At 48.0% G+C, this 15324-nt stretch overlaps 1 protein-coding gene across 1 annotated transcript in view; it reads left to right on the forward strand.

Moving 5' to 3' along the window:
- Positions 1-15324, forward strand: part of Tenm4 (teneurin transmembrane protein 4) — a 1065388-nt gene that overhangs the window by 818170 nt on the left and 231894 nt on the right. The window contains 2 exon segments of the mRNA XM_045144966.1: positions 1087-1342; positions 14984-15219. Of these exon segments, the coding sequence (XP_045000901.1) occupies positions 1087-1342; positions 14984-15219 (492 nt within the window).

A 15324-nucleotide genomic window follows, 5' to 3' on the forward strand; every position in this document is an offset into this window, starting at 1 on the left:
TTAGAGAGAAGGAATTCTGAGTAGCTTAGGAGAAGGGTAGAGATAGATATTCTTCAGTCCTTGCCACCTCTGTAATGTCACCAGAAATGATATTTGTTTGATTTCTTTGTGAATAGCATCGACTTAACCACATACCCTTGGGTACCCACCCACCCAAGACTAGGATCTTTGTCTGTACATTGGTGACCACAGTGCCTGTTGCTTTGGATAAGTGAAATGAATAACTGGAATATTTCTGTCAATCGCTTCATTTGCAAAATGGTGATGGGGGAGGGAGCACCTGTTCTGTGGCAGTCTGAGAAGATTAAGGCATACCCGCAGAGGACTCAGGACCTGGCACACAGAATGTGCTCAGCACACGCATTAGTGGTCTTCAGTGGCCCAGAGCAGCACGGCTCACTGTACTCAAGGGTCATCTTCTCCCTGGGACCATCTAGTCTCCTCTTCCGTAGGTACTCCTTCCTACACACACAGCCCCCACCATGGCCCTGTGCATTCTTAAACTGATCAGCCTCTCAACTAACTATATATTCTATCTGTTTACCCTGTTGAGTTCGTTTGCTGTACACCATGCTATATCATTAGTGATTCTCAAATTGCAGTCTGCTTCAGTCAGTCCATGAAATCAAATGCCTAGGCTCCACCCCCCAAGACCTTGATTCAGTAAATTTGGAGCTGGACCCCTGAACTTCAATCTTAAACACACTCCCAGGTGATGGAGCCACTGGTGTGGGGCTAAATTTTAAAGGTTTAAAACGTCCGATATTAAAAAAAAAAAAAAAAGATGAAGTTGCTAACATGAGCAACTAGTCTCTTTTTGTGGTGGTTGTTGTATTTTTTTTTTAATGGTGTTTATTGTTCTACTAATATTTAAGTTCAGTGGATAGAGTTGGGATGTTCATTGCCCACTCCCCTAGCACACACATTGAGTAGAAATTGCTCAGAGATCTGCCTTTTAGAAACTGAATGTATCGATCTATATAATTTGCTAGTGTTTCGTGCACTCGTTCCCATCCCTGCTATCTCACTCAGCCGAGGAACAGAACGCAGCCATCAGCCCACTGACCATGCCCGCTTATGCCCTAGATCACCCAAGCGGCCTGCAGAACCACCCTCGGCTCCGGACACCTCCGCCACCACTCCCACACGCCCACACCCCCAACCAGCACCACGCGGCCTCCATCAACTCCCTGAACAGAGGCAACTTCACCCCAAGGAGCAACCCTAGCCCTGCGCCCACAGACCACTCGCTCTCTGGGGAGCCTCCAGCTGGCAGTGCCCAGGAACCGGCCCATGCCCAGGACAACTGGCTACTCAACAGCAACATCCCACTGGAGACCAGGTGGGCCCTGGTGGGCAGAGGCTGGGAGGGCATGGGTGGCCTAGGTGGACAGGGGGCCAACCAGCAGAGGCTCAGGGTCTGTCAATAGCCTGGGCGTGGGAGTGTCTTGTCCCCACCTCTTACCTGGCCGGAGAAGCTGGGGTCAAGAGCCCAGCCTCAGGATGCAGTTCTCTGGTGGTGGGAGGGTAAGGGTGATGGGATATTGGGCAGAAGGAGCATGGGCTTGGGAATCCACCAGACCTGAGGTCCAGTGCTAGCCTGCTGCTTACTAAAGGTATGGCCTTAGTCAAATTGCTCCACCCACCCCCACACCTCACCTCCTTTGTCCATACAATGGCGATGGCGATGAAGCTGGCTGGGCAGGGCTGTTTCCAAAGAAATCAAGAGCTGCTGCGTCCAATGGGAGCAGCCACAGGCACGGAGCACAGCAGATGCTCAGTTCCTCTTTGACTGGGTCTTCAACTCTGCCTGTTCTCCATGATTTTACCACCCTATGTCTGTCGTCAGACCTGCTTGACCTGGTGCCCTGAGTGGGCCGGTCCACCGTCCCCTTCTCCTTTCCTGCTGTCCTGATCTCTCGGTGCCAGTAGCAGTCCCCAAGGTTTGTCCGTCCTCACTGTTTTCAAAAGCTTTCATGCGTGATGTCATGTGATCCTCATACTTTTATGAAAAGTGAGTTTTGTGACGACACACCCCTTCCCCCCAGTTAGGAGTTCTAAAAGCTGAGGATCAGAGTGGGTCCATCAAGAACTCGGGTTATAAAGAAAATGATTGCACTGGAAGAGTTGGAGTCCAGGTCGCCTGCTTCCTGTTCAGTGCTGTCCCCACCCCCCCATACCACGCTTAACCGTCTTGGGGTCCTTCCCTTCTAGAAGTACTGTGGAATACTGGCCTCAGCTCAGGGACTGCAACTGGCCTTTCTGCAGCCCGCTTTGTCCCCTCTGTTCAGCCACTGTTTTTGTTTTTCCAAAATAGGAGAATCGGCTGTGCCCATAATGCCATCAGGCGAGATGAGCGCAGTGGCTGTGAAAGGCGTGTTTTCCCTGCTTTCTACACAGCATGTCCATGGTCCCAGAACCTCTTCCTCTTCTGTCTTATTTCTTAAAGTGAAGGCACATGGGCTTTCTTTTCCCAAACTTCCATACTTTGTGAAAAGTGCAGAGTTCACACCATACTTCAAGAAGTGAAATTAGTCTGCCCTGGGAAGATCTGCCTTCCCGACTCAGCCTCACACGTGACTGTGGTGTAGGCACACCAAGCTTGTGAGTCAGCAAAAGAAAATCAACTTCCTTCCATCTCGTTTGACTTCTGTGGAATTGCTCGGTAGTTGGTTGTTTTGTTTTTTTTTTTTTTTTCTGCTTTTTTTCCCCAAATTCAAGTTTCTCGGAGATGCAGCCCATTCTTCCCTACCCCATTCTCTTAATGAATACTGTTTCTGTTGATGTCCTTTAAAACCCTGTGTGATTCTCCCGACGTGCCTTCCCTGCCCTCATCAGTTACAGAGTGGGATAATTGTCTGTCATCCCACCCAGGGTAGCTAATCAGGTCTCCGTTATTTCCAGAGTTTATTGAGTGCCACATGGCTGAAGGAAGCCAGCAGATAATCGATGACTCTGACTCTGCATGGACCGTGGCCTCCACTCCCTCCACTTGGATGTTTTTCTCATTTGGGAGCCAAGTAGAACGTTCTCTTTTGAGTCTGTAGGTTTTGTTTTGGTTTTTTTTTATGGAAAAGGAGATAGAGGAAGGTCAGCAAGGGAGGTTTATCTAAAAGTCATCATGTGATGAAAAGATAGCTCAGCTCACCTCCCCTGCTCCTCCAGCCAGGGCTGCCCTGCCTTGCTGATTCTCTATCCTCCTGCCACCATTGCTCAGACTGCATGGAAGTGTGCTTTCTGTCTTACTCAAATAATTAACGTCCATTGTAGAACAGTTAGCAACTGAAATCAGTAAAAGGAAAAACGAAGCCATCTTAATTCACCACCAAAAGTAAAAAATGGTTAACATGGAGGTATAGACTCCCATTTGTCCTGTTATGTATACACCCATGTACATGGATTACATAACCACTCAATTACAATAAGTATATCATTAAATGATGTATATTTGGTATTTGGTACATGTACATACATGTATTTTATCAGCAACCCCCAGTCCAAGTCCTTTCAAGCTTCTCTGCACATGAATCTACACAGGACCTCCAGAATTACTCTCTTCCTCACTCCTTCATTTAGCCAAGCCCTACTTATTCTTGAAGCCCAGATGAAGGCTTGAGGAACGCTTCCTGGGTGGCTCCATAGTTCTGTGCATCTAAGAATAGGCGGAGCTGTGTGTAAACCCATCAGAATTCTGTGTCTTAATGAAACCTCAGCTGGTTGGTGGCACCAGATTGACAACATACCTCTTAAGAGGGACTGATGTCAAGTGTGGCAGGTGGAGTTATGACGGAGCAGCTTCCAGAGTCTTTAAATTCAGGTGACATTCATTCTTCCTGGGCTTTCATCCTTCCTAGCTTGGCGAGTTGTTCAATATCCCTGAACCCTGATTTCCCGTTCATAATTGGCATGAAAATTCATGCTTTCCCAAGAGGTTGGGAGAAAATTAAGTGTAAGGAACATGCAACATAATGCCTGGCAGTGATCAACCACACCACAAGAGCTGTTGGCCACCTTTTCATATGCCTCTGCTTTCCCTGTCAACCTCGCAAGGAAACACGTCATTGAGGAAATATCCATGGAGTCTATAGTAGACAGCTTTAGGTTTGTTGAGATGAGCTTTTAGACCAGGCACAGTTATGGAGGAAGGGATGTTTAGTGAAGTTTACAGATCCAGGGGAAATTCTATAATGGCAGAATAAGGGCCAAGCAGAGAGAGAAGCCAGAAGTCAGAAGCCAAAAGCCACACAGCACACTTTAGGAGCTGTAGGTGGAACAAGGCACTTTGTTTATCTTAGAATTGTAAACCCACCACCTTAGGGCTGGACCTTATGATCTGCCCAGTGATACCTTTTCTGCCAGGTGCTGTGTGTCCAAATTACAAACTAATAAAATATTGAATATATTGGAGGCCATCTATTTAAACTACTATATTTTGCCCTTGGACCCCAATAGAGTTAAAACCATTTCATATTCCAAATTGCAATCAGTCAAATTTCAAAGTTCCCCACAGTCTTTATCAACTTAAGGTAGTTTTAAAGTCTTAAGTCTCCTCTGAGATTTAAGACTTTTTCTTAGCTGTGAGTCTTGTAAAATCAAACAAGTTAAATATTTTTAACATATGAAGGCACAGAGTAAGCATTTTTTACTGGTATAAGACATAGCAAGGAGAGACCAGAACAATGTAAACTCAAAAACCATCAGACAAACATTAAACTTTTGTAGTTTAAGTTTTGTCTTAACCAGTGACAGTCTTTGGGTTTGTTTTTTTTTAATTCTTCCTCTCTAGCTAAGCAGAGTAGCTAGGGAAAACTTCCATCTCAGGCCAACAGTGTACTCCACGGTAGCCCTTGTATAGTACTGGTATATTTAAAACATCTTTGGGTCTGTATATAAATTACGGTCCATGTGTTAATGGTTTTTTTGTCAGCCTATCAGGGTCATCATGCCCTGTCTCATTTTGAATCTCACAAGCAGCCCTTGGATCTGTGTGTACTTTATGACTACTCCATGTGGTGTTTTGGTGTGTGTTTTTAAAACTAATACCAGGTGTTTAGGACATAGCCATATTCTAAATTCAGGAAGAAAATAAATTATAACCCTGAACAGCAGGGTTTGCATTTTAGTTAACTTTTTAAAAAGAGGTTTTTTTTCTTTATCTTAATCTATTTTTAGGAAACTTTTTAATTGTTTTAATGTAAGGGAGTTGGGACATCCTTTCTTAAGGTTGTTAATGTATTTGACAATAGCAGCTTCAGTAACCTAAAATCAGTCTCAGTGCCAGTAATTTTAAACTTGTTTGAGGTTGTGTAACCTAAAATCTTAAATCTCCTGTCCAGTATCTTTAGCCAAGCACATCAGTCTATTACAAATTTAACCTTGATCAATCTTTCTGGGCCAGGGCAGTAGAATGCAGCCAGCCCTTATGTCAATAGCCCAGTTCCAGCAAAGTTCTCTGTTCTCATAAGCCAAGCCTCTAAGTTTATAAGCTGAGCCTTCAAATACAATTTTTGTTGTACTTAGAATACTCAAATTCTCATCAGAATAGCCTATAAGCCTTGGCTTACTGCTCTAGAAGGCATTTTTAGTTGTAAGTACCAAGTCCATGTTCATTTTTCAAAAACAAAAGTTTCAAAAGACCAAAATCCACGTGGTCAGGTTAATCACACCCCATTCCTGGTACCAATTTCTGCAGAAGGCACCTTCATGTTTATTGAGATGAACTTCCCAAGTAGGCACAGTTATGGAAGAAGGGAAACTTACCGAAGCTCTGAGATCCAGGGGAAGTTCCATATGGCAGAAGAAGGGCTATGCAGGGAGAGAAGCCAAGTTAAAAGCCAAAAGCCACACAGCATACTTCAGGAACTCCAGGTGGAACTAGGCACTTTGTATATCTTTAGATTGGAATTGTAAATCCACCACCACATCTTAGATCTGGACCCTAAGATCTGCCAAATGACACCTTCTCCAGCTAGGTGACTGCAGATCCAAACTACAAGCTAATAAAACACTGAATATATTGGGGGGCCATCCATTTAAACTACTACAGAGTCTTTCCTCACCAAAGACATGATGGGGAGAGACTAGGTTCTATCCTTTCTTTGATAGGTAAAAATAAGTGTGGCCTGATGTTCTGAGAATATAAGAAATGTGCCATTCAACACAGCAAGTTGTTTGAAGCACAAGCATTAGGGTCAGACATGCCCTATACTCAAACTCCACCATGATGCCCACTAGCTATGGACCTGAACCTTATTTTTTTTAACCTAAGAAAGTAACAGTAACTTCCTGTTCCAATCACTTATTGCTATATGAGCAAACTGCTCCAAAATCTAGTGGCTTAACAAATGTACAGCTGAGTCCACATCAATGTATGAGTTTGAAGGATGCAGTACATTCTTCTACTCTATATGGTGTTGCTGGGATCAGCTAAGAAATGGAGTGGTCTGAAAAATACAAAATTACAGCCACTCACATGCATGGCCCCTGGCTATGAGGTCTCCTTGCTAGAGGCAGCCTCAAGGCCTGTCTGAATGATCCTCCTAGCACGACAGTGGTAATCCCTTCTCATTGATTGAGGGTCCAAGGCACAGAGATAGAAGCTGTTGATCCTCCCAATGGCTTGGGCTGGGGCTGCCATACTATTACTACAGCCATATTTTTCTTTCAGAGCAGTCATGGGCCAGCCAGCTTCAAGGGGAGGAGGATCATAACCCATTTCTCAATTAAAGAGGTGTCAGCAAATTTGCGGCCATCTTTAAGTTACCATCCTTCCTTACAAGGCTGCTGTATTATGTCTGTCTGTCTGTCTGTCTGTCTGTCTGTCTGTCTGTCTGTTTGTGTGTATGTATTTTTGGTTCTTCGAGATAAGGTCTTGCCCAGGCTGACCTAGAATTCACTATGTAGTCTCAGTCTGGCCTCAAACTCCCAGTGATCCTCTCACCTCTGCCTCTCAAGTGCTGGGATTAAAGGTGTGCGCCACTCTGCCCAGCTGTATTAGTTATATTAAGAGAATATCTTAGGGACTCCACTACTTCACATGCCATACCTGTTACCCAGCATCGCTGAATGCCAAGTGAGATATTAGAGAGAACAGCCTGTTACAGCAGGGTCAGCGCCATGACTCTGGGAAGTGCAGGGATTGGTCTGTGCTGAAGTGCTCGTCACAGCGCGCTGTGTGCTCACAGGGCATAAATACGCAAGTGAAAAGGACAAAGAGGGAACAATCGGGTGAGTAAGCTCGGACTTGACTGGGGAGAGGTCTGCTTCCCAGCAGACCTAGAACCATGTGACTGAGGTGAAGAACAGTGAGAAGTCCTGCAGGCACAAAGCAAGGGACCAGAGACCCAAGAGAGCGGCCCTGTTTGAGATCAGTGCCCCAAACAGATTTTGCAAGTCTCCACCAGAAGGAGAGAGCCTCCTGGTGACAGAGAAACAGTCACAGGCCCTTCATTCACAGTTAGGCTGGGGCCACTGTGAGAGTCTTAGTAAATAGCTGAGCAGATACCATGACAGCTGGTAGGATGGCCAGGAGGGAATGCATTTCCTGCTAGCAGAAAAAGAAAGGCTAATAGACGGATGAAGGAGTGAGAGGGCTTCTGCAGACCTGTTCCATTCTCACACTGCTGTACCTCTGCCAACCCCCCGAGGTTAATGGAGTCTCCCAAGGAGGAGTCTGGGCTACCTTGTGCTCCCTTAGCAGGGGTAAACCCTACAGGGGCATCTGTGATCTCTTCTGCTGGGGGCCATGTGTTCAGGGTCCCCCAGCCCCTGATCCACTTCTTTTGCGGGCTGCAGCGTCAAACACTTAATTGATTTCACAGGGACTGTCTGATTAAGAAGCCATCCGGCTCCTGTCCTGTCGGGTGCAGGGGAAGGGAGAGCAGAAGGCTGCCAGACCTCTGCTCTGGCTCAGCTCCGCTCAGGCCTGGTTTGGGAGCCTGGAACCCATTTTTACGGTCACACTGAATTCAAAGAACAGCTGGCCCGCCACCCTCAGGGATGGGGCTACCTGATGGATTCTAGGATAGCCCTGGTGGGGTTCTCAGAATTAAACACAGTGCTTTCTGATGGTCCAGGCCAACCCAGGGAGTCACTTAATCTGTCTGAGACTCAGTTTCTATATTTGTAAAGTAAGTGTTGCAGAGTTGGGATGGGCAGTCATTCCTGTCACTGGGTGACTCAGTCACAGGCATGCAGAAGACAGCCCGCTGCCAAGCTTGTGGAGGTGGGCAGAGCTGTGAAATACAGGCAGGGAGTGTGTGTGTGTGGTGCTCAGCCAGAGGAAGCACTCTGAGCAGAAAAGAGGGTGTGCTTCCCTCTGCTTGGGGGTGCCCATGACCATCGTAACAAACATCCTGAGAGCCCTTCCTGGGAGCTGTCAAGTACTGTTCCCCATACCTGCCACGTATAAATCTTGAATCTTCATAGTTGCCCCACGGGTATTAAGACCGCACTCAGCTTTGGTGATTTGCTGGTAGGGATAATGAGACTCCATGTATAGTCATACTGGTGGATCTGGTGTATTACAGCCAAAGAGGCAAAGGAAAATCAGCAATGGAAAGGCATGTGATATGAAGTCTGGAGTCCATGGTCACAGAGTTTTCACTCAGGGGAATTACACAGAACAGACACGGCCCACTCCCCTAGCAACGGGTTGAGGGACACATGCAATGTTGCCAGTCAGCGAGTTCACTGGAGCCAGAGTTTATACTGGTAGCTGGCTGTGTGAGTAGACTGTGCATGATCGTACCAGTCTCCCAGAAGAAAAGCAAGCATTGAGTTGAGCATTAATGTGAATGGGTAGCTTGCTTGGGCATAGTGAGTCAGCTGCCCGAATCAGTTCACCGAGGGTGCCTTTATTCAGCCTAAGTTCCTAGGCGCGGTGGAGTGCCAGCTTTATCCAGCAACTTTCTACAACTGGCAAGACTGCTCCTACCTTACCTTGCATGGGTAGTTGATCTTATTAGCATCCCCATTGTAGAGATGAAAGATCTCGATAGCAGAGAAGTTGTGTTATTTGACTAAGGTCCCATACCCAGCAAGCGGCAGGGCCTGAATATGCCAGCTGTCTGTCTCCAAAGTCTTGCTTCTGGCCAATGTCCAATGCCATCTTCCTAATTACTAAAAGTGACTTCTCGAGCCACGCATAATGGCCTATGCCTGTAATCCCAGTACTTGGGAGGCTAAGATAGGACAGCGAGTTGGAGGCCAACTTGGGGAACATAGTGAGACCCCTGTTTCACAATGATTAATGATAAGTAAATGATAGGGGATAGGGAGAGGCCTCTGTTGATAAAGCGCTTGTCTCCCAAGCAAGCATGAAGAGCTGAGTTTGGAATCCCAGCACTCATATGAAAACACAGATGCAATGGAACATACTTTCAGTTCCAGTGCTAGAGCAATCGCTGGGGCTTGCTGGCCAGCAAGACCTTGTGTCAAAGACTTAGTTAGAGCAAGCAGTTGAGGAAGATACCAGATGTTCACACACACGCATGCTCACATATATGTAGGTACATAGACACCCACGTATATCACCCACCAAATAAATAAATGAGTAAACAAAAATTGTTAAAGTAGATAATAAACTGTCTTCTGAAGTCATCCACTGGTAGACATTTGCAGGGAAGAGAGGAATTCTCAGCCGAGGGACAGTGGGAACGCAGGGGTCTCCTGAGAACGAGAGGGAAGGGGATGAGCAGCTGGGGGACCTGAGTCAAATGAGATTCCACCCTTCCTGGCAGTGTGAGGCTAGACTAGCAAAAGTGAGTGAGTAGCTGTCAACAGCTTTTAAGGAGAGTGGCATTATGAAGCTGACCTTTTAGAAAGATGACCGTGGCCTCAAGGAGCTGGCTCCTTTTGGTTTTGTTGTTGTTTGTTTTTAATTCGTTCATTTGTCCAGACACCAGCCACACAACTGACTGTTTGTGTAGGCTTTGCTGAGTCACTGACAACCTGCACCCCTTGGGGGCTTAGCTGCAGCAGGTGGTCTATGACCCCCGATGCCCTACCCTACTCATAAGAATCAGATGCAATGGTGGCTGTCCTAAGGCGTTAGGCAGAAACACAGCGGTTCACGCAGATCTGGGACTTCCCCCTCAAGGCCATTTGTTTTGCCATCAAGAGGTGAGTGAGCTCAGCTTGCCCTGGCTCATGCCAGATGGCCTAGACTTCAGGTTGCTCAGAGACTCATGTGCATGAACAGGGTCCTGTTCCCCCCACACTTCAAGAACAACATAGCCCCGGGCCAGTTTCCACTGTAAGAACTTAGTAACCTCTTTTCCCTGAGGCACCTGGGGCTGTGGAGTCAGAGTCACTTGCTTTGAACGCCACCCCTTCCTTATGACCCGGGGAAATCACTTAGCTTGTCTGAGCCTCAGCTACCATATCTGTAAAATGAAGTATAAATAAAAAGCCATGCACGTGAAGGACAAATGAGTCAGGTGTCCATACTCTGTGTCTCCGTGGAGAACTCCAGAGAGCTTTCGTTTCTCAGAGGAAGTGGAAGTCCATAGTGTTGTGGACAAAGGAAATTTAGGGAAATCTTTGAGCTGAGAGTCAGAACACCTGGCCTTCAACTTTCTCTGCCATTCAACATTCTCTGCCGCTGACTTGCTGTGGGTATGGAATTGAGGCATAGGTTTCTCTGTGGCCAGACTGATCAGATGAGGCCAAATAAATTGACCTAGACCTAAATGGAGTTTTAAAAGTAGAGTAGGAGCCGGGCGTGGTGGCGCACGCCTTTAATCCCAGCAGTCGGGAGGCAGAGGTAGGAGGATCACCGTGAGTTCAAGGCCACCCTGAGACTCCATAGTGAATTCCAGGTCAGCCTGGACCAGAGTGAAACCCTACCTCGAAAAAACCTAAAAAAAAAAAAAAAAAAAAAAAGGAGAGTAGGGCTGAGCACCCCGGCAGAAACAGTGTGAGTTGCCGTCACTTCCAGCAAGTGTTAGTGTCCCCATAAATTCCCAAGTGACCTGATTAAAACCCAGATTAGCGTGCCAGTGGAAGCACTTTCAGGTGATCCAGCTCAAGGAAACTTTCACTCTGCTGCCTGCTTTCCCCCTATCCTGCAGCTCTGAACTTCTGAGTGACAGCTGTCAACTCTCTCCCTTTTATTAAAGTAAGTCTCCTTTTAAATTATAAAAACCAAAATGGGAAGCCAGGCATGGTGGCTCACTCGTTTAATCCCAGCATTTCAGAGATTGAAATAGGGGAATTGCTATGAGTTCAAGGCCAGCCTGGCCTACAGAGTGAGTTCCAAGTCAGCCTGGGATAGAGTGAGACCCTGCCTCAAAAAGAAAAATCGGGGCTGGAAGAGATGGCTTAGCGGTTAAGCGCTTGCCTGTGAAGCCTAAGGACCCTGGTTCGAGGCTTGATTCTCCAGGACCCACGTGAGCCAGATGCACAAGGGGGCGCACCCATCTGGAGTTTGTTTGCAGTAGCTGGAGGCCCTGGTGCGTGCCCATTTTCTCTCTCTCTCTCTCTCTCTCTCTCTCTCTCTGCCTTTCTCTCTGTGTCTGTCACTCTCAAATAAATAAATAATTTTTTTAAACAAAAGAAAGAAAAAAAAATTTTTTAAACCCACTAGATCTAGACAGTTGAAAATTTCACCCTTAGCATTTTTAATGGTATTCCTTTATTTTTCTCTGAACACGCTTGTTGATTTTTGGTGGTTGTAAGGCTGGACTTGACTCTCTGGAAGCACAATCTATGCTGGCGATGTGAGCCAGACTCCCAGATGTTCCCAGGAACAGGCTGTGCAGCCAGCCTCAGTCCCAGGGAGGCAGCAGAGCTCTTCCCTGGGCCCTGCGCGCAGGCAAGTGAACACTGCTCATGCAGGGCAATGTGGGCTGTAGAGAAACCAAAAATAAGTGCCTAGAGAAGATCATGATAACCACCGCCTGCCTCTGCCTGCAGTTAGGTGCTGACTGTGTGTCTGCCGTATGCCAGGCAGGCTTCCCTCTGCATGCCCCGAGTTCAGCAGCATTCCACGCACATCTCTTCTTGCTCATTTTCTGTACGAGGCAGTCTTAGGCAATGGGCACAGTGAGCAGGAAGAAAGGACTCGTGCCTCATGGATGCAGAAATTGAACTAGGAAGAAACACAGTAAGCAGACACCTGTATATTTCGAGTCTTTAGCCTTTATACTGCTTTATTTGCCCTCACCTAACTTGGCCGTGTGTGTGTGTGTGTGTGTGTGTGTGTGTGTGTGAACTAAAGCAGTGCAGGGGCCAGAGAGTAGCTGAGTAGAGTGAGGCAGAGTTGCTGTGGACAAGAGAAGAAGTCATGCAGGCAGGGCATGGTGGTCCAGGTGGATATTTATGGGATGGTTCAGGCTGCTGTAAGCAAAGGCTTAGCTTGTATGGGAAAGGCAGAGACCACGAGGAAGTGCTAAGGATCCAGATCTTACAAGGTCCCGTGGGCCCCAGGCAGGGTCAAGGGAGTGTAAAGAGTACAGAAGTGGCCCCATTTTCCCTTTTTGTTTATTTTGTTTATTGATTGATTAGACACAGAGAGAGGGAGAGAGAAAGACAGACAGAGTGAGAATGGGCACGCCAAGGCCTCTAGCCACTGCAAACAAACTCCAGATGCATGCGCCCCCTTGTGCATCTGGCTTATGTGGGACCTGGAGAATGGAACCTGGGTCCTTAGGCTTCACAGGCAAGTGCTTTAGCCACTAAGGCATCCCTCCAGACCTTCCATTTGGTTTATCAAATGAGTAGTTATCACATTTTTATGGAATGCTCAGAGTAACTACATGCAAGAAGTCACTGTCAGCTGGGATCTAAGTTCAGATCTGTCTCACCCCAAGGCAAACTGGCTAGCTAAACTAGCCAGGTCAGTGAGCACTGGGCTTGAGTGAGAGACCCAATGTCAACCTTTGTCCTCCACATGCACACACACACAGACACACACACATACACACTACTCACACACAGATGAATACATATATGTACAAAATGTCATACTTCCCTCTGCTAGGGGACAAAGAACACTCCCCTGTGTCTCCAGTAAATTACCATCCTAACTAATCATTTACCATCAAGTTCATACATAGCCAAGGGACCACGAGACTCCAACCAGAGTCAACATCAACCTGAGAAAAATACAGATTTTTGAGCCAGGGGTGGGCCAGGCCTCAGCAGAGCACAACACTCCAGAATGTTCTGCTATTTAAGAAGACAGTGGCCACAGTGCTTGACACTCTTGTGTCTTTAGTCAGACCAAGGGAGCATCTCTAGTTGGCTGCTTAAGCAGCTGTGGACCAAATCAAGTAGAGGAGGAAGCATTGGCATTGGATCCAGGTAAACCGTAGCTTAAATTCTTGCCTTGAGCCTTTCTCACTGGTGACCCTGGCAAGCCCCACCATATCTCCACATCTTAAGTTCCTTATCTGTAAAATGGGAATGGCCCTGCCTTCCTTGCATAGCCTCTTTTGAAGATTTGAGAGGATGGATGTAATCTGCCTAGCTCAGCACTGGACACATTCGGCCCTCAGTGAGAACTGCGATTTGATAATGCGGGTTTGTATGGAAACTGCTCCCCTGGATGCTGTGCGCTAGGCGGACCCCTTGCACACGTGCCTTGCACACTGACCCATCGCCTGGCAGCCATGCCCTGCTGGCCTCACGCACAGCTGCACCAAACAGCCACCCCCGTGTGTTTCTCTACGATCCTCTCCATCGATGCATGCATGACTCATTGCTTCATTCATGTCTCCATGTGTGCGTAGAAACCTAGGCAAGCAGCCATTCCTAGGGACATTGCAGGACAACCTCATTGAGATGGACATTCTCAGCGCCTCCCGCCATGATGGGGCTTACAGTGACGGGTAGGTGGCACCCCCCCCCCCATGCTCCTCCTCTCTGTGTGTGCTCTCCCTAAGCCTCCCGTCCTTGCATGTAGCACCCCAGGATCTTCCCCTGAGGACACCTTGGGGAAGTGATGCCATGTTGCATGCCCATCCCCAAACCCATGGTCAACTCGCAAGTTTGTCCCTCAGAGCCCCTGTCCCCCAGCATATTAACGGCTGTCTTGTTAATATGCTGCACTCTTGGCATCTCATCGCTGCCTTCGCCATTCTGAAAACCATCTCACACAGCAATTCTCCCGAGCCCTCACATGTGAACTCAGCGGCTCGAGGTGTCTTTTTTTTTTTTGCCCCAGCAGAGGTGCATTTGCCCTAATGTTTCTAGGGGGCACACCGTGCAAGTCATGCACCCCATTTCCCCAGCAGCCCACACGCCCTCCTATGGCCGTGGCTCAGACCAAGCTGTGGAGCATTTGCAGACACTTCGTATGGCCACCATTATGCGCTTCGACATAACCTGTTGCCCTCAAGGCTGCGGCTAGGCTATAGGACGGAGTCGTCTGTCTGTCCTCCCACACAGCTGTCGTCTGGGGCTCAGCAGGCAGTGGCCCGGCTTCTGAGCAGTGGCGTGGAAGGTGTTATTACCAGTTACTCAACCATGAGCTGAACTCAGTGGTGTCTCTTTGTTTTCCACTCAAAACAAATCTCCCTTTAAAAAGAAGGAGTTCCAATTTGGAGTGAAAAAAAAAAAAATTAGGCCCTAATTGTCTGTAGTGACCTAAAACCGACAGGGTTGTTAAGACTTTCGAAGCTACCATGACTTCAGAGAACAGAGAGCTTATTTCCCAAGGCCCAGCAGCCCCACACCCCATTGTTCCCAGGAAAAGGGCATCCAGGGCAGCCCCTTAGGAGTGGGTAGCACCTTCTGGCTTGGGCGGGTTTTTCTGTGGGTAGCACTGTCCCATCCGTGCTCCGTGGGAACGTGTCTCCGTGTACCCTGTTTGTGGTCTGGTCTCCTTTCCCCAGTCCTGTCATCTTCTCCGTGGTGACTCTCTCCCTCTCTCTCTTCAGGCTCCTCTGCATGCTCTTTCTGCGCCTCTGTCCTCCAGGCTGGCCCGGGTGCCTGGTCAGCCGGCAGGCCTTGACACCTCCCCGCCTCTCTCCATCCACAGGCACTTCCTCTTCAAGCCCGGAGGCACCTCCCCGCTCTTCTGTACCACGTCCCCGGGATACCCCCTAACTTCCAGCACCGTGTACTCACCCCCACCCCGGCCCCTGCCCCGCAGCACCTTCTCCCGGCCAGCCTTTAACCTCAAGAAGCCCTCCAAGTACTGCAACTGGAAATGTGCGGCTCTGAGCGCCATCGTCATCTCGGCCACCCTTGTCATCCTGCTCGCGTACTTTGTGGGTAAGTGCATTGTCCCCTACTTCCCCGTGGCTCCCCAATGGCCCAGAGGACAGCAACCAAAAGCACGCAGGGCCACGGAAGGATTTACAGCAGTCACAGCACGCA

Source organism: Jaculus jaculus, chromosome 3 (assembly GCF_020740685.1).
Source record: "Jaculus jaculus isolate mJacJac1 chromosome 3, mJacJac1.mat.Y.cur, whole genome shotgun sequence".
NCBI lineage: Eukaryota > Metazoa > Chordata > Mammalia > Rodentia > Dipodidae > Jaculus > Jaculus jaculus.